The following is a 20,267-nucleotide window of genomic DNA, read 5'->3' as shown; positions in this document are numbered from 1 at the left end:
TGGGCAAGTCACTTAACCCCCATTGCCTGCAAAAAACAAAAAACAAAAAAACCCACAAAAAAACCCACAAAAAGTAATTAAGGAATAGAAAGCATTCTTTAAACTAAAGAGTGGTTCATGAGGAGGAGCTCACCAACTCTGCCTTTACCATCACTTGGCCTTAGATTCTCTTCTGGTTAATGGGAATAGATATTCATAATAACAGGAAGGGGGAGGTAACCAGGAACTAAGGATGACTTTTTAAAGTAGAATATATAACAGAATTAATTGTTTAGATAAATTAGAAGCAAGGTCACCAAAGAATATTAGAAAAAAACCCATACATTTGTAAGCTTTTAGGAACCCCAAAAGGTAATAGTATTGCAATTAATTGAGGTGATCAATTGCACAAAATTTCATACTAAATTGGAAAGGAGAAATTCTATGGAATAAAGATTAGTTGTTTCAATAGTTTGGGATATGATTAGGAAATAGAGTACTCTCTTTATCAATAACAAAACCAACACAAATCATATAATTATCTCAATAGATGCAGAAAAGTCCTTTGACAAAATACAATACTCATTCCTATTAAAATCACTAGAGAGCATAGGAATAAATGGCCTCACCTTAAAATGATAAGTAATATTTATATAAAACCATTTGCAAATGTTATCTATAATGGGGATAAGCTAAAAGCCTTCTCAATACAATTAGGGATGAAGCAAGGATGCCCATTATCACTTCCATTATTTAATATTGTACTAGAAATGCTACCTATAGCAATAAAAGAAGAAAAAGAAATGAAAGTTAGAATAAGCAATGAAAAAAAAATTATCACACTTTGCGATGATATGATGTTATACTTAGAAAATCCTAGAGAATCAACTAAAAAACTACTTGAAATGATTAACAACTTTAGTAAAATGGCAGAATACAAAATAAACCCACATAAATCATCAGCATTTCTCTATATTACCAACAAAGTCCAGCACCAACAGATAGAAAGAGAAATTCCATTTAAAAATAACTGTAGACAATATAAAATACTTGGGAATCTTCCTGTTAAGTCAAACCCAGGAACTATATGAACACAACTATAAAACATTTCTTACACAAATAAAGTCAGATCTAAACAATTGGAAAAATATTAATTGCTCATGGGAAGGCTGAGCCAATATAATAAAAATGACAATTCTAGCTAAATTAATCTATTTATCTAGTGCCATACAAATCAAACTATCAAAAATTATTTTAAAGATCTAGAAAAAATAATAAAAAATTTATCTGGAAGAATAAAAGCTCAAGGATATCAGGTGATAGATGGAAAAAAATGTGGAAAAAGGTAGTGTAGCAGTACCAGCTCTCAAACTGTATTATAAAGCAGTAATTAATCAAACCAATATTTTACTGGCTAAGAAATAGAGTGGTAGATTGAGTGGAATATGTGGTGGGACATGAGATCCCAAGAAACTTAAGAGACCCTAACCCCTAAGGAATCCTTAAACTTTAGACACTAAAACTAAAGATTCCAGAAATGAAAAACAATCCCTGTTTCCCATCTCAGGAATGTGATGTTGTCAGGACACAAAGAGCAGGGGTTATGTAGACCCTGGGATATTTAGAGAGTTCCATCTATGGTATAAATATTGATAAGCATATCAAAGTCTGCAAAGATGATATGTGAGTTCCATATATTTGAGATATGGAATCTTTTGTACATCAGCAAGATGTGTACACTACTTGACCCCCAAATACCCCTTCCCAATGTCCCCTCCTTGGTAGTTTTTGTAATCTCATTAATCTTGACATACGGTCTTCCTTGTCTGTAACTATATAAAAGGTGGGGATAGTCTCCATCTTACCACTGTCTTCAGGCCATGTATTCCTCTATACTAATATAATAAACTAATAAATCTCTCCATTTTATAAGATTTGCAGTGAGCCTGCTAATTCTTAGGGTGAACCAGCCCCCTGAACAAGCTCCCATGTCAAACAGAATAGATATGAATTACAATATAGTAAATGACTATAGTAATCTAGTATGTGATACAGTATGTGAGAAACCCAAAGATCCAAGCTTTTGGAACAAAAAACTCATTATTTGACAAAAACTGCTGGGAAAGCTGGAACAGTCTACCAAAAACTAGGTATAAATCAACATCTTACACTATATACTAAAATAAGGTTTAAACGGATACATGATTTACACATAAAGGGTGATACCATAAGCAAATGAAGAGAGCATGAAATAGTTTATCTGTTAGATTTGTAGACAGGAAGAATTTACAACCAAAGAAGATATAGAGAGCATTATAAAATGTAAAATAGATAATTTTGATTGTATAAATGTTTTTTCACAAATAAAACCAATGCAACCAAAATTCTAAGGAAAAGCAGAAAAATGGGAAAGAATTTTTGCAACGAATATCTCTGAAAAAGGCCCCACTTCTCAAATATATAGAGAACTGAGTCAAATATATAAAAATACAAATCGTTCCTGTCAAATATTAAAATATAATTTTTGTATCTGCCTGTCTCCTACAAACAGATCACAGAAATAATGTTTAATTTCTTTTACAAATTAATAAACAGATCAGAGAAATTATAATAACATGATATCCATACTTGTCTTCCTATGAGACAGATCAGAGACAGACAGAAAAAAACATACTATAAATTTAATATTTTATTGTATCAAGAAGAAATATAACATAACATGATCATGTGGAGACTTCCCTCCCAAGAGAGAAGCTCAGGAGACTCCCCATTTCTGAGGGTATATATGGTGTTAGTTCACTGATTAGAGGGTGTTGTCAGTTTCAATAGTATGATATAGAAATCAACCCAGAAGCAAAATGCACTTGAACAATTTTAGATATAACAAGTATGGAGGAAATACAGAAACATCATGATAAGACTACAGAATTCCAAAAAAGCGTTTGGCAAGGATGAGGATGCCCAGATGTTACCATAAGATAGGGACTTACTATCTTGAGGGAAAAGACAATGGTAATGTTTTACATAATTGTAGATTTATAACCTACATGTGATTGCTTACCACCTCAGGGAGGGGGGAGAGTATAGAGGGATAGAATTTGGAATACAAAACTTTAAATAAAAATATTTATTAAAAAAATAACCATGGGCAGGCACAGTGGATAAAGCACCAGATCTGGATTCAGGAGGACCTGAGTTCAAACCTGGCCTCAGACACTTGACGCTTACTAGTTGTGTGACCCTGGGCAAGTCACTTAACCCTCATTGCCCTGCAAAAAAAAAAATAACCAGGAACACATTATGATTGAAACTATACAAGATTTTTGTATGCCTTGCTAAATTGATCTCCAGGTATTTTATGCATTTGGCAGTTATTTGGAGTGAGATTTCCCTTTCTATTATTGCCTTTTGGATTTTGTTATTACTACATAGAAGTACTGTTGATTTTGCAGAATTTTATATGTAACTTGCAATTTTGCTGAAAATATTGTTACAATTAGTATCATTTCTGATTCCTTAAGATTTTCCAAGGATAGCATGATTTCATTATCAAAGAAGGAGAGTTTTATCACTCTTCTACTTCTCTTCATGACTTTAATTTATTTCTTATTGCTATTGCTAGCATTTCCAGAACTATATAAAATAATACTGGAGAGAATGGGCCTCCTTGCTTCACTCCTGTATTTATCAGAAAAGGTTCTAGTCTATACCCACTACATATAATACTTTCTTTTGGTTTTAGAAGGACATTTTAAAAATAATGTTTAAAAAAGTCCCTCTTTGCCTATACTTTGTAGAGTTTTTATCGTAAAAATAGTGCTATAATTTGTCAAAGTTTTTTTTTTTCGTAATCTATTGAAATGATCTTGTTATTTTGGATATTTTTTATATGATTAATTATGTTGATTATTTTCATAATGTTGTACCATACCTGAATCCCTGGTTATATTAAATTATTTCCTGAATAAATAATTCTAGATTGTTTGACGGGGTTTTATTTATAGAATTTTTAATCAATGTTCATCAAGGATATTGGTCTATAGTTCTGTGTTTTGTCCTTTACTGGTTTATGAATTAGAATTATATTTTTCTCATAAAACAATTCTGGTAGAATGTTTTCTTTCTCAATTTTTGAGAATATTGGTATAATTCTTTAAAGTCTGATAGAATTCTCCTGTGAATCCATTATGATTGGGTATTTTTTTCTTCTCTTTACAGGTACATCTATTCCACTTTCTGTGACTGGGTTATTTAAGATCTCTATTTGTCTCCCTGATAGTCCCATTATCATTATAATTTTCTTTTACATGGTTATTAATTATATCTGTAATTTGTTCTTTGAACACTATTATTTAGGATTTCTATTTAGGATTGCTGCCAAACAACTCCAGGAGAAATGCCAGGAGCAGAACAGAAGTTTGTATACAACATCATTGATCTAACCAAAGCCTTTGATACTGTCAATCATGAGGGGTTGTGGAAGATCATGGCAAAATTTGGTTGCCCATAGAAGGTCATAAATATTGTATACCAATTTCATTATGGCATGCTTGTGATGTAGGATGTGAAAAAAGGGTTAACAGAAAAACCTAAGATCCAAGCTTTAATTCAGATATTAGCTCCAAAGGGAGTCAGACCCCAGTTAATGGATAACTTACAAGTCAGGATGCTAAGTTCTCTTACCCATAGTAATTAGTACCCATAACGGGAACAGAGGGAGCTAGGCCATGAAGACCTTAAATAAAATGACAGGCTATAGAAATTCTAATGAAAAATGAAGATATTTTGAAACTAGTCATGGGAAACAGAAAGAGACATGAGAAGAAAAGGCCAAATTTGTCCTCAGATTCACCTTATGATGTGTAAACCACAAAACACACCTCCACTAAAAAAGATACCCACCTCAGGGGTTGGTTTAGGACCCTAAGAACTCCAAATTAGGATAAGCTCTCCCCTGTACCTCCCAAAGGTGGAGAATATTATAATGAGTAGGACTGGCCCTCCCTTGTACCTCCCAAAGGTAGAGATTATTATAATGAGACTGATAATCAATTTATCCATACTATAAATATAACTGTCTTTCTTTTCCTTATTTGAGAGATACCTTTCCACTATTCTGGTTCTCTCCCTGTGGTCATTTACAGTATTGCAATAAAACTTGGGAAACTGAGTCACTGAGTCTTGTAATTCTTTTGGGATGACTCACGATAAAGTTGACCCCAAATTCCACCCACATCTTTTCCACAGGTTCTGGATAATGGTGAGGTTCTCATGCTTTCTTAATCACCAATAGAGTGAAGCAGGGCTGTGCACTTGCTCTTATGCTTTTTAGCATGATGTTTTCAACTGTGAGAATAATTGTTAATAATGAAATTTTTGGGACCCGAAGATCACTTCCTCAGTTCTTTCTCTCCCCCCCCCCCCCCACTCCAGAAAGTACAGCTTCCTTGAGAAACTTCAATAAATCTCAGCTGGGACAAACCCAAGGGAACAAAAGGAATGAAGACAGATTATTTAGTTTAGATTGGTTTAAGGAGTGATGGGATTAAATCTAGATAATGGACTTTGCCTTGAGCAACTTGAATGAAGGGTCTTTTGCATTCTTTCCCCTGATGTCATCTGTAGAGTTAATTTTAATGTAGACCTCCTTCAAGTCGTGTTAACCAATGGGATTGAATGATGCTAACCAATTAGATTTATTTAATGTATAATGACCTGCCTCTATCTAAAGGGATAAAAAACCTGGACAGGTAGCCATGTTGGCTCCTCTTTGCTCTAGGGGACCATATGGTCTCTGCCTCTCTTAGTTCTTTGAGATTACATTCTCATTCTCTCTCTGTCTCTGTTTCTATCTCTGTCTCTGTGTGTGTGTGTGTCTCTCTCTCATCTCCTTGAGATCACATGGGTCTCTTGGGGGGGCTTTTCTCCTGCTTACACTAACTGGCATGCTGAAGCTCTCTCTCTGCCTCCACTACCAGGCAGCCTGGGACCATGAGAAATTAGGGAGCTATGTGGTCAATCTTTTACTGGCATAATATTGATAAATTAATATATGCTTACCCCAAACTGGTGTCTATGGTAATTTATTTAAAAAAAACACACAACAATGTTGCTGAACACCTTCAATGAGGATGAAAATGGAACCAAGGTCAACCACAGTAAATTATTTAACATGAAAAGGCTACAGGCGAAGACTAAAGTGTAGGCAGAGTTGGTATGTGACTCTGTTCACTCAATGAAGCCTATGAGGCTGACATAACAGGGTATGGATCAATTCTCTATGCATTGCCAGAATTAGCTCAGTGTTTTGGAAGCTCTAAAAGCGTGGGGGGAGAAGAGGTATTAGTTTGCCTACCAAACTGAAGGTCTACAGGCTGTTGTGCTGACCTCATTGTTGTATGCCTGAGAAACCTGGACACTCTACCAGTGCCATGACAGAAAATTGAACGACTTCCATTTGAATTGTCTCAGGAAGATTTTGAGGATCACCTGGCAAGATAAGGTAGAAGACACTGAAGTCCTTTCTCAAACTAAACTGCCAAGCATTCAAACTCTATTGTGAGGAGCACAACTTGGATGGGCTGGACATATTGTTCAAATGCCAAAAGTATGTGTGCTTAAAACCATTTTATAGAGAACTCACACAAAAAGGCAAGTGCTTACACAGAAGTCAGAAGAAGTTATACAAGGAAACACTCAAGATTTCTCTGAAGAACTTTGGTATTGATTCTGAGACATGGAAAACACTGGCATGAGAACATCCATCATGGCATGCCCCAATCAAAGAAGGTGTTGTGCCCTTTGAGTAAAGCAGAATTACAGAAGCTAAGTAAAATGTGAGATGCACAAATTTAGAGACATCTCCATCCCAAATGTCCATACAGACTGTTTGTGCCTGACCTGTGGTAGAGCCTTCCAAGGTCATATTGGTCTGATGAGCCACAGATGAATACACTGTACATTGGTCCCAACTTTGTAGTCATTTTTGGTTCTCTTGTAGTATAAAGGGCAACAATGATGCTGATTTAGGATTTCATTGCTAAGTGTCCATTTGGGTCCAAGTCTTTTTTGTGGTTTTTGAACTGATTACTATTTTTATTTTTAGGGTCTCTAAAGAATGTATTTTCTATTTCTGTGATTTTATTATTTTTTTTTACAATATCTCTATGCCCTAATAAATGGTTAGTTTTTATACAATTTTCATGTGGTGTTCAGAAACATTGGGTGTTTATGTATACATGTATGCATGTATGCATGTATATACATAATACATATATAATTCCCCTCTTAACCATTGCTTTCTATAATTAGGCTCACAGTACTCAACTCCCCCAGAGTAGGTGTGGGTATCAATAGGTAAGTCCTTGCTGGGGTACCCAGTTTATGTTTAAGGAAAGGCCTTTACGTCTGGGCCAGCCAAAGACATTAGAGCAAACAACTCCTTAATGAATTCAGGTACTGAGAATAACATTTAAAACAATGGGAATCGCTTCAATGCAAAACTTTGTTGCAAGGATTTGGGAAGGAGAAAGAAGAAAAGCAAACCCAACATACAACTCAGGCATACTAACAGTATAATTCACATAAGGGCAGCACTGCACTGGGGAGCACAGAAACAGGAATATATTCAGAGGAAGAGGGGAGCACTTCAACAGGAAGGTGTGCTCCTCCTGAAGGGGAGGATGTGCTCCAGAGTATGTTTCTGAGAGTTTGGTACTTATCCTGTGATTTTGGAGAGACTGTCATGGTGGTCTCAAGACTTGCAGACCCAGTCTTATAACAAAAATTTTTCTCATAACTGTGACAGGTGAGCAGAAACCAGTAATTTGGATCTATTTGTTAGGAAAAAACAGCATGGGGACCATATATACTAAGATCATTCTTAAGTGTTTGGAATATCTTTATGCTCAGAGTCATAATACTTGGGAAACATCATCTCAAAGGAGTTTGGCTCTGAGTCTAATTACTTATATACCTTAATGATATTTATCTGGGAGACAAATACCAAATGAGTAATTGTTTGTCACCAGGAGATCTCAACCTTTGGGACATAGAACTCATGTCTTCTTCTTCATTTCCCTGGGTCCCAAAGAACAAATAAAAACTCCCTCACTGGAGGCTCAGTATTTCAGTCAGTAGAGCTCCTATCTTTGGTTCTGACTCTCAACTCCGGTGGTAATGAGGATGCCCCTCCTTTATTTCTGTTTTTCTCCAAATATCTCCTGGGTTTTGAAGTAATCCCATAAATAACCTTACGCTTTAACTAGCATTGGCAAGGTACTTCAGTTATGATTTGCAGGGGGAAATGATAATGTGCTATTTTCACCTTATAAGAGAATGAAAGCAAAATTCAAGAAATACCAAATGACTTCTCTATTTCTGGCAAATTTCAGGTCAATATAAAAATACCACCTGATTTTCATAAGATGTTTGAAATGAAATGCAATTGTTGAGAAAATGACACATTCATCTTCAGGAGAACTATCCCAAACTCACAAATATATGGTCTTCCTTTAACAGGCTGTGTGGCATAGTGGATAAAGAATTGGTCTCAGAGTAAGGAAACCTGCCTCTGACATATACTTGCTGTAGGACTCTGGGAAAGTGCCTTAATTTCTCATTGCTCTAAACAAATCTCTAAGTTTACAACTTGAAGACATATTACTGAATAGCATTGGTAAAAGGAATTCCTTCACCCTGAAGTTCCCTCTACTAATTAAATCACAGGTACACTACCAATCTCCTATCTCTTACATTAATGGTAAGCTATACTATGAATGTTTAAGTAATATAATGGTTCCTCCTCTTCCTCTTATATTCTATGTATCATATTGTTGTTCAGTTGTTTCAGTTGTGTCCCACTCTTTGTGACCCCATTTTGGGGTTTTCTTGGCAGAGATACAACAGCGGTTTGCCATTTTCTTCTAAAGACCATTTTACAGATGAGAAACTGATGCAAACAGGGTTAAGTGACTTGCCCAGGGTCACACAGCTAGTAAGCATCTGATGATGTATTTGAACTCATGAAGATGAGTCTTCCTGATTCTAAGCCCATTACCCCATGCACTATGCCTATGTATCACAAGACTTGATTTTTCCCTTCTTACTTTAGTTTCCCTCATATTTTGTCTCTCCTGCTTACTGGTCATTTAGCATTGAGGTTTAAGACCTTCTCTAAACCTCAGTTTTCTCATTTTTAAGTGGGGTCCTGGCTATGTAAAGACTGGTGAGGTATAATTGAGAGAATGATGGACCTGGAATTAGGTATTGACTTTCATTAAAAAAACTGCCTTTGTCAAACCACTTAATCTACGCTGATGATCAAATGACAAATGAACATAGTTATATAATTCTAAAGATATATGGATATAGATATATACATACACATATACATACATAATTCATGTCATTATTATTGTTATTATTAAGATTATTCATTCTAAATCCAAGTGTTCTTTGGATTACAAATTATTCTCTTATTTATTTATTTATATATATATATTTTTTCCTCTTATTTATTTTTCACCCATGTTGGACTTGCAAGGGCTGCCAGCGGTGACCTTGTGATATGCAGAAAGGTGATATGCAGTCTCCTTGTAATTACCTCTCTTTCTGATCTGTGAGTTCTAGAGGCAGAGTTCAGCATTATCTGAACTGAGGAATGCACTGTTCCATGCTCTATTCATCTCTGTGTTACCATGACAGTTTGAGATCAGCTTTATCTTTGGTGATGCTCAGTTGTTTGTTTTTTGTTTTGTTTTGTTTTTTGTTTTTTTATGGCAGGGCAATGAGGGTTAAGTGACTTGCCCAGAGTCACACAGCTAGTAAGTGTCAAGTATTCTGAAGTCAGATTTGAACTCAGGTCCTCCAGAATCCAGGGCTGGTGCTTTATCCACTGCGCCACCTAGCTGCCCTGCTCAGTTGTTTTTTAAGGAAGCAATGGGACATCCCAGCAGAGATCCAGGATCTTCACATTCTGACACTCAGTAAAAATGTTTTCCTTTGACATTTTTATCCCTCTGAGGTACTACCACCCCAGGGGTTTTCCAGTCTGTTTGCAAGAGATTTCTCTTACTAAGTGTTGAACAAGTATAAGATCTAATTATTTTGAAAAGACAATAGGCAATCCAATGTTAGTTATTAGTTTAAATACACCCTTTTCCAGAAAAGAAACATGTATCATGAAAAATTCAGAATCAAATCTTTGTAAATCGTGTCATTGTTCCTTGTGCCTTCATACTTCTTTTGAATTTGTTTTTCCTTATGGGGCTGTATGCAAGTTGCTAACATTTGCAGGAGGATTATAGAAGGAAGGGAAAGTAAGGTTGAAATAGGATCACAGATTTAAAGCTAGAAGGGGTATCAGAGGCCATCTAGTCTGCCACCCTTAGTTACAGATGAAGAAATCAAGGCCTAAGAATATAAATAACTTGCCCAAGGCCACAGTGTTTGGGGAGGTGGAATTTGAACTTGTATCCTCTGGCTTTCCACAAGTACCCTTTGCACTGTACCAAAATGTGTTCCCTTGTTAAAAGTCACCTATATCCCAAGAATATACCACGTATATCACAGAGAGACAGTGACCTATGTCTACAGCCCTCACAGGAAACAGAGACTAACATACTGAAAGAAAAAGCCCAGACACACAAAAAAATTAGAAGGGATTAAGACAGTAATGGAAAGGCAGCACAGAATATAGTTACTGCCAAGGCCCTTAAATGCTAGGGCATTGGAGCACACTCCTTGGGTAACAGATAAACTAGAGGCAAGTTGGCACAAGAGAAAATTTAGCATCCAGAGAACCTTCCTACCAGATAATAACACCACTGCTTTAGGGTTCAACTCCCAGCTTGAACTGATGAAACCATGGGACTGAAAAGAGAACCACAGATCACATTTCCTCACTATTATCTTGATAAGAGCTAGAAAAAGTGACATTGTACTAACATAAAATGTGTGTGTGTGTGTGTGTGTGTATTCAGTTGGTCTTCCAGGTCTTGAATATACAACTTTATAAGATCTATTTCTTTCATGTGCAGACCTCTACACATTCAGATTATTCTTGATATTTGGTTTAGTGAATTATTGAAGGCAAAGTAATATAGCACTTAGTGACAGATTTTCTGGAGATGAGATTGAGTTAATAAACATACAATTCCATTATTATAAAACTGAGCAAAGAATTTCCAGCATGATAGAACTTGGGAGGTAGCACGAGTGAGAAGAAATAGGGATGGATCATGATCAGAGGACATGGATTTGGCTCTCAACTCTGCCATTTAGGACCTCATCTCTCTGGGCATCAGTGTCCTCATCTACCAAATGTACAGATGACAAATAGGATAGATTACATGACCTTTTAGCTTTTAATCTCTGATGCTAGGAGCTCTACCAGTGTACAAACTCTGTTGCTGTAGCTTTTGAGAATCCAGGGTAATGCAGATCCAAAGATAAGACTTTATTAGCGGCAAATACTAATTGACAAGGATTAAATCACTGGAGAAATGACATTTCCCCTTCTGTTCTGTTCAAGAATTATCTCTTACTATAAAGTGACTATTTAATTGCTATTATAACTTTTTTCTTCCCCACAGTTGCCCTCCCCGTGTCTGCCTAGGAATGACCTCAGAAAACCAGTCCACAGTGAGTGAGTTTTATCTTGAAGGATTAACAGATTGGCCAAGCCTTCAGTTTCCCCTTTTCCTTCTGTTCCTGTGGGTGTATGTGGTCACTATGTTGGGGAACCTGGGCATGATCCTCTTAATTACTGTTAGTTCTCAGCTCAAATCCCCCATGTACTATTTCCTCAGCAACTTGTCCTTCATAGATGTCTGCTACTCCTCTGTTGTTACCCCCAAATTGCTGGTGAATTTTATAGAGGAACAAAACATCATCTCTTATGCTGGGTGTATGACACAACTGTTTTTCTTTTGCTTTTTTGCTATTGATGAGTGCTACATGCTGACAGCAATGGCTTCTGATCGTTATGTTGCAATCTGCAACCCACTGCTCTATAATGTTGTCATGTCCCCGAGGGTCTGTTCCCTACTGGCAACAGGAGTGTATGTGATGGGGATTGTTGGTGCACTTGCACATACAAGTTGTATGGCCAGACTGTCTTTCTGTGGTCCTAATCTCATTAACCATTACCTCTGTGACATCCTTCCTCTCCTGAAGCTCTCCTGCTCCAGTACTTACATTAATGAGCTTTTAGTAGTGTTTCTCCTTGGATTCAATGTGTTGGCAACCACTCTAGCCATCTTGATCTCTTATGTTTTTATCCTTTCTAGCATCTTCCGCATCAACTCTGCTAAGGGCAGGTACAAAGCCTTCAGTACTTGTGGCTCCCACCTTGCTGCTGTGGCCATTTTTTATGGCTCCATTATGTTTATGTATTTTAAACCAGCATCCAGCAGCAGCATGACACAGGAGAAGGTGGCATCTGTCTTTTATACCACAGTGATTCCTATGCTGAATCCTCTTATCTACAGTCTAAGGAACAAGGATGTGAAGGAGGCGCTGAGGAGAGTCATAGGGAAGCGAGTTTATTGCACACAAATATAATTTTTAAAATGAAGGTTCTAGTAATATGTTGCCTTTTCCTATCCTAATTGTTGTAATTGGATCTCCTTTTCCATCTCAAAATATGTCTCATCTATAGAAGCATAAAGATAGAATATAAGGAATCTTAGAGGTTATCTGGCCTTACTTCTGCATTTTATAGATGAAAAAGCAGGCCCAAGGAATTAAAGGCACTTAACCAATGTCACAGATCATGTTCTTTTTGATGAACTTCTTGTTAATGACAGGCACATTCTCTGCTCTTGCCATGTGGATTTTGTCTATTTAATCCTGATTTTCAGGTAGCTGGACAAGGGTTTCTTCCTATCTCTGGCTTCTAGCATTTAACCAGAGGACATTCAAGGAACTTCTAATTTAAGACCATGTAGAATCTACATTGTATGTATTTTTTATGTACATGTTATCTCTTTAATTAGAATGTAAGCTTTTTTGAGGGCAGGTAATTTTTCACTTTTATATTTTTATCTCTTGATAAAAATGGCCTTGAATGGCCCCAATATTTGTTTAATTCCCTGAAAGGTGCCTTTTCTGTTTGGCATTTAAAGCTTTCCACAACATGGCCCCAAATTAATAATCCAGACTTATTTTCATGTTGTTGTTGTTCTGTCATTTTTCAGTCATATCTGACTCTTTGTGATCCCATTTGGTGTTTTCTTGGCAGAGATACAAGGGTAGTATGCCATTTCCTGATTCTAAGTCCAGGGCTCTATCTACTGCACGATACAGGTGTCCCTTTTTTATATACCATTCTCCTGAACACAATGAATGGTTCAGTCCATCTGAACTATTTGTCACATGTGGAAGGCCATTCCCAAATACAATACTTTGTACTGGCTCTTCCCTATACAGAGAATGCATACTCACTTTCTACCCTCAAAGGACAGGTGCAGTAGGAGAACGTTGAAGAGAGATTTCTGGTGTCCTGACAAGAAAGAAAGCAGTATGTTAGGGCTGGAATTTACTACAACTCTACTTTCCTCAGAAAGAGAGGGTACTCCCTTAAATATCAATGTAGGAGATGTAGCTTTCAGATTTAAGCTAAACTCTGGATTGTTATTTCTTTTTGTTTTTGTGAGGCAATTGGGGTTAAGTGACTTGCCTAGGGTCACACAGTTAGTGTAAGAATATTTTTACTGACTAGCCTAATTTGGGGGCTAAAGCTGACTGGAGGACTAATCTGGGGACTTTTGACTCACTGGCTATCTGACTGTCTATCAACTTAGCATTGGCTATTTATAAAGTTCTACCACACTGCTCCACTCCCAAATTGATAAGCAAAATACTAAGAAGCCTCTTAACTAAATAATCAAAGCAGAGTTTATTTATGAGATACTATTTAAAATTAAGAATACAGGGAAATAAAATGTACAACCTGACTGCATTGCGGTGCGTCTCTTTCCACTGCATCTCTTTTCCACCTGCTGTGCCTGGAACTTCTTTAATACAATAAGGGCCTTAGCCACCTCTTGCCTTAGGGCACTCAGGTCCTTTATTCTAACTCCGAGCCCCTTTCACTTTGTAAATCCCCCTGCTTCTAACTTTCCTCTCCTTACTGCCACCGCTGAACCCCTGTGTTTCTCTCTCACCAACATTCTGTCTGTCTGCTCTGTCAGTCTGCCCTTCAGCCTCTCTTTTCTCTGCTCCTAGTCCTTTAGCCTACTCCCCCGTCCTTGTAGCCCTGTCTCTAGTCTGCCACGACCTCTTGTCTAACTCCCAGGTCTATATATATTTTCCTTTTCTCCACTCAAATCTCTGGGCTTTTTGCACCCACACACCAAGCTAATCTGCCAGTCAGGGCTGGGGCTGGGGCTGGGGGCATGCTCGAGCATCATGTGCCTCAGCACAGGCTATGCCAGAGCCCAGCCTGGACAAGACCAGGATCTCTCAGACACCTTCGCTCAGGGCAGAGGGAGCTGGGGGCTTTTTCCCCCCAGCTGTCTGACCTGGTGTCTTGTACAGCCCACAGGGCTTTTTGGCTCAGCTGAAGCTGAGGGGGAGGGGCACCAGCACCTCCCACACAGAAGAGACCCTGAGGGCCTGAGGCTTTCTAATCTCAGCCTAAAGGTAGGGTCCCCAAATCAAAATAAATTTCCACATTAGTGAGTGTTAAGTGTCTGAGGCTGGATTTGAACTCAGGTCCTCCTGACTCCAGGGCCGGGGCTCTATCCACTGTGCCACCTAGCTTCCCTTGGATTGTTATTTCTTAATGAGGAATAGAGGAACGCTAAGCTTAATATCCAATGCTTGACTCACTTCCCCCCTCATACCAGTTTCACAATGAATACACATATCAAAAAGCAAAGAAACCCTTTAAGTCATTAGCAAAGCAAAAATCAGAGGAATATACTTATGAGCATATATACCAGACAATACAAATTGAAGGAACTCTTCTGTTGACAGTGTGGTAAAACAGCTCAGAAAAGAGAAAGTTCCAGAATTCACCCAACAGAAAAATTCCCCAAAGTCTCTTAGTATAATCCTAAAGACTGGATCAGAATCAAATCTTCCTTATTTTAAGACCATATCTCTATTCACTATCATTTATATAAAAAACACTAAAAAGCATAGAATTTAAAGTCACGATAAGCTTTAATTGGTTATATAACCTCACAGTAGCCATGTGGCTGCCTAAGTGGTCTTGACCCTGGAGAAAACCTGACCTGACAATCAAAATCCCTCCCTTTTGGGGTCTGGACCAATAGAAGAATTTGGCAATACGTGGCACATAGTAGGCACTTAACAAGTATTTGTTTCCTTCCTTCCTAACATAATGTAGCTGCCTGGGAGATTTTAGTGGGTAAGGCTGGGAAAATTGAATGAATAGAAGTGGAGGGAAAGTTTCAGTCTTAACTTAAATCTCAGGACTAGTTATATGCAAAAGGTTTATGATCTCTTAGACATTTTACATTTGACAACTTTGACACATGCATCATCTGTATTGTGTTCCCGATTTTCCTCATTCTGCTCCTGCTCATCATCACCACCTTGCATTAAAAGAACCACTGTGGACTGTAGATATTTGACTTCACTCAGCATATGGACCAGATTATCAAGATCTAAAACTGTTCTTGAAGTAGGGAGGAAAAGCCTTGGATTTCAGATTTTTCTCTCCATTTGTTTTTTCTTTTTCCACATGGTGACTCCTTCAGGAACCTTATCGATTTTTTTTTTGGTAATTGTTCTGTCTGATTTCTTTTTCTTTTTCTCCCCATACACATACTGTCTTTGCCTGAAGAAATGCCCACAAAAAGCTATAAATGCATTTACTCAGGACCTTGCTACAATGGGGTAGTATGTGATAACACCATCATCTAACAGAGTTCTGCTCTCACTCCAGAAGATAGATTAGGTTAATTATTTTTCCTGAAAGGTGACCCAGTAGTTCCTGATATTTGATTGGCCCATGGGATAAGGATCAAGCTATACATACATTAATAATCCTTACTAGTAACCTCTGACCATATTGATATGCCTTCCTTATGATCTGAGAACATCAAAAGGTCCACCCTGAAGCACTACTCACTGCCTTGCCCTGTTTTTGTTTTTGTTTTTATAAAGATAGAGTTACCCAAACAAAGTTCTAGATCCTCACTGAATATCCTTTCTATGCTATGGCTATTAATTTCCTTTTGTTAACTGTTAAATGATCTAAGAGTGCCTCATTTAGTTCTAACATCTAACCTGAACTAACAGAATATCTACCTAAGTCAGCCTGCCCCTACATATTACATTGGTAATGTGATATGACTTTATGGAAGAGGTACTCCATTGATAAAATCAATGATCATTTGCTATATACCATAATATCTACTATTTGACAGGCACTGTACTATATACTATATAAATATTATTTCATTTAATCCTCACAACAATCCTGGAAAATAGATGTTATTATCCTCATTTTACAGCTGAGGAAACTGAAGTAGACAGAAGTTGAGTGATTTGCCCAAGGTAGCAGAGAGAGCATCTGAGGCCAGATTTGAGCTCAGATCATCCTGACTCCAGGCCCAGTGCTCTACCCACTAAAGCACCTAATTCTGGTCCATGTTGTAGTCTAATTAGGTAGTAATCTTTGATTAGAATGTTGAATAACTGTGGAAATATAAATACTAACTATGCCTCCGTACTTTGACCAAAACCCCTGTGATGAATTACTTGTCATATGTGTGTAGAACAACTGTATAAGTTCTCTCTCTACACATAGGATTCTTATTCATAGGATATTATTCCGTGAATAGAACTTTGATATAATCTATTGCTATCTCTCATTTTCAGATTTTATTTTTTATTTTTACTTCAATTACATGTAAAAACAATTTTTAACATTCATTTTTAAAAATTTGTAGTTTCAAATTCTCTCCTTCCTTCCCTTCCCTCCTTGTTCCTTGATAAGGTAAGCAATTTGACATAGATTATACATGTGCAGTCTTGGAAAACATATTTCTATGTTAGTCATGTTGCAAAAGAAAACAAACCAAAATACCTCAAGAAAAATAAAGTTTTTAAAAAAAGTATTCTTTGATCTGCATTCAGACTCCACCAAGTATTTCTGTGGAGGTGGATAATATTTTTCATCACAATTTTCTTGGACCATTGTATTGCTGAGAATAGCTAAGTCATTCTCCAGTTGATCATTGTTAGAATATTGCCATTAGTGTGTACAATGTTCTCCTGTTTACTTCATTTTGCATCATTTCCTGTAAATCTCTCCAGGTTTTTTTGGAAACCATCTTGCTCATCATTTCTTACAGCACAATAGTATTCCATCATAATCATATACCACAACTCATTCTGTCATTCCACAATTGATAAGCATTCCCTAAATTTCCAATTTTTTGGCATCACAAAAATGAAACGCTATCAATCTCTCGTACATATTGGTTCTTTTATTTATAGATTTTTTAAAAAAAGCATTTCCATATAAGGAAAATTAATTGCCTATGGTTATAGAGATAATTAGTAACAGAGCCATAGCTAGATTAAAAATATATGAAGTGTTCTTTTCTCTGAATGTATCTAATAATAATTTGTGATTGTCCACAAAGGTGCTTGAGAGTAAACTATGTATTTAGAATAGATAAAGAATTGGATTCAATCTTATGGGGAAATGAAGACTGACATATGATTAATAGAAGTACATCAAAGCAATAATTACAAAAAGGATTTCAATGAATATAGTTGAGTGAGAGATCATACTCTCTATTTGAGGATGTGTGGTGTTACTCAAGGCAATTTATTATGGTGGCAAAGAGACGTTTCCCTCAATGTAGTACATCCATTCTAGGTAGTAGCTTGTCCCTCTTTTCCCAAGTAATCACCATGTCTAATTTATAGATTTCAATTTCTAAAATCAAAGAAAGCAGTGATGGGTAACTTGAAAAAGAATAGTAGATGTGTTTTAATTTGTTAGAGAATAGCACCTCTTAAAATTCCTCTCAGAGTTTTATTTCTATAACCCTGACTCCTTCAAATGGAATTTGAGGGGGAAGTCTAATCAACCTGGCAGCAAGCCATGTGGCAGTGGGATATTAAAAAGGTAAGTTTTGCTAAAGTAAAGGGCTTCTTTTAAAGCCAGGTTTATATGGATGGAGTAAGTAAGGAGCCTTTAGGAAACTAGGGAAATTTGGGGACAGAACTTATTTTGGGGTGGTTGGGTGAAAAGGAAAGAAAAAGAGTGGGTACTGAGGGGGTATATATGTTGTAACTTCATAGGAGAAAGTAAACTCCTACATTCTTTAATTGTTTTATTTTTTTCTTTATATCTCTAGTATCTAAGAAGGTATATTTCTTGAAGCTAGTGTTTAATTAATATTTTTAAATGAATGAATGAAAATTAAAGGCTCTGAAGGGTATGGCTTCAACTTCTTCACAATATTTTCCAAAGAAAATCCTTATTTCATAGGAAATTGGTTACTTTTTTAGACAAACTAGAAAGAAAAATCAAGATCATTGTTGTCTTTAATTTTGCTTGGTGCTTTTTAGACCTGGAAAACATTGTACCCCTCATGATTTTTTAGTACATCTTTTTCATCCCTATTCCTCAGGCTGTAGTTAGTGGATTCAGCATGGGGATAACTGCAGTGTAAAATACTGAGGCCACCTTCTCCTGAGTCATGCTACCGCTTGATGGTGGCTTAAGATACATGAAAATAATGGTGCTATAAAAGATAGCAACAGCTGCAAGGTGAGAGCTGCAGGTACTGAAGGCTTTAGCCCTTCCTTCAGCAGACTGGATGCAAAGGATGCTAGTGACAATGAAAGCATAAGAGATGAAGATGGCAGTAGTGGTTAAAAATACATTGAATGTACCAGTAATCATCAATAGAAGCTCATTGAGATAGGTGCTAGAGCAGGAGAGCTTCAGAAGGGGGATGATATCACAGAAATAATGTTTAATGACATTAGGGCCACAAAAGAACAACCTGACCATACAACTTATGTTAACCAGAGTGGTAAAGGTATCCATAGTATATGCCCCTGTCACCAAAAAGGAGCAAACTCGTGGAGACATGATAACATTATAGAGCAAGGGACTACAGATGGCTACATAACAGTCATAGGCCATTACTGTCAGCATGTAGCATTCAGAGACAATAAAAAAACAGGAGAAAAAGTTGCGTCATGCACTCTATGTAAGATATAAATTCACTAGGAGTTTGGGAATAATGGCAGAAGAATAGCAGAGATCCACAAAGGACAAGTTGCTGAGAAAATAGTACATTGGTGATTGTAGCTGAGGGCCAATAGCAATTAGTATGATCATGCCCAAGTTTCCCACCACAGTGACAACATAGATGCCCAGGAACAAGATAAAGAGGAAGAGTTGGAGCTCTGGCTGGTCTGTTAATCTCTCAAAGATAAACATGACTACTGTAGAGTGATTTAATGAAGTCATTTCCTTGCAGGGTACCAGAGAAGAAGACACATAGATGACAAAATATTATTTATCATTGTTTGACTTTCTTGTGTTTGTGGTTGTAGAGGAAGGAAATGGATTATTAGGAAATGACAGTACTTTAAGATTTACAGTGCACTTTATATACATTATCTCATCTGAGCTTCACAATAAAACTTGTGAATCCAGTATTCTAGGTATCATTATACTGTGAGTAACTTGAGAGCAGGGACTATTTTTTTATTTTCTTTATAGCCTTAGTCAGAGGTTTACATACTAAGTGAATCATATTCTATATTCTTGTTCTACACCCATGAGCAATTTCTTTATATCTTTTATTTCCTTCTTTAACTCTTCTTGACATATTAATATCCCAAGGATGTTGTAAGATAAACATAGATGTTTGTTAATAGGAACAAGAGAGTGAGCTAGTCTTCTTACCTGTTAATCTCCCTAAGACAAATTCAGATACTATAAGCTTTATACTACTATAAGGACCACATAACTGTTGTCATTTCTTTGTCTAGTAAAAAAAGTGTAGGTGAAACTATTGGGCAGCTGGTTGGCACAGTGGGTAGAGTTCCAGACCTGGAGTAATGAAGACGCATTTTACTTAATTCAAATCTGACTTCAGTCACTTACTAGCTGTAAGTCAAACTTTTGCCTCAGTTTCTCATCTGTAAAATGAGGTGGAGAAGGAAATGGCAAGCCATTCCAACATCTTTGCCAAGGAAACCCTAGATAGAGTCATGAAGAGCTGGACATGACTGAAATGATTGAACAAGAGATAAAATTTTTTCCAGGATTTCTA

At 36.8% G+C, this 20,267-nt stretch overlaps 2 protein-coding genes across 2 annotated transcripts; one reads left to right on the top strand and one right to left on the bottom strand.

Moving 5' to 3' along the window:
- Positions 1 to 2,610: 2,610 nt before the first annotated feature.
- Positions 2,611 to 12,543, top strand: LOC122751902 (olfactory receptor 151-like). The gene is made up of 2 exons (XM_043999138.1): positions 2,611 to 2,635; positions 11,597 to 12,543. The coding sequence occupies exon 2, from the start codon at positions 11,599 to 11,601 to the stop codon at positions 12,541 to 12,543; it is 945 nt and encodes a 314-aa protein (XP_043855073.1). The 5' UTR covers positions 2,611 to 2,635; positions 11,597 to 11,598.
- Positions 12,544 to 18,601: 6,058 nt separating this feature from the next.
- LOC122747849 (olfactory receptor 8D1-like) lies at positions 18,602 to 19,456 on the bottom strand. Its single transcript, XM_043993664.1, is given in 3 exon segments — positions 18,602 to 19,154; positions 19,156 to 19,204; positions 19,207 to 19,456. Coding segments are annotated over 3 exon segments (852 nt in total).
- Between the last annotated feature and the right edge of the window lie 811 nt (positions 19,457 to 20,267).

The sequence above is a fragment of the Dromiciops gliroides genome, chromosome 3 (genome assembly GCF_019393635.1).
Source record: "Dromiciops gliroides isolate mDroGli1 chromosome 3, mDroGli1.pri, whole genome shotgun sequence".
Lineage (NCBI taxonomy): Eukaryota > Metazoa > Chordata > Mammalia > Microbiotheria > Microbiotheriidae > Dromiciops > Dromiciops gliroides.
The sequence above is the reverse complement of the archived record's forward strand: the minus strand, read 5'-3'. Positions and strand labels throughout refer to the sequence as shown.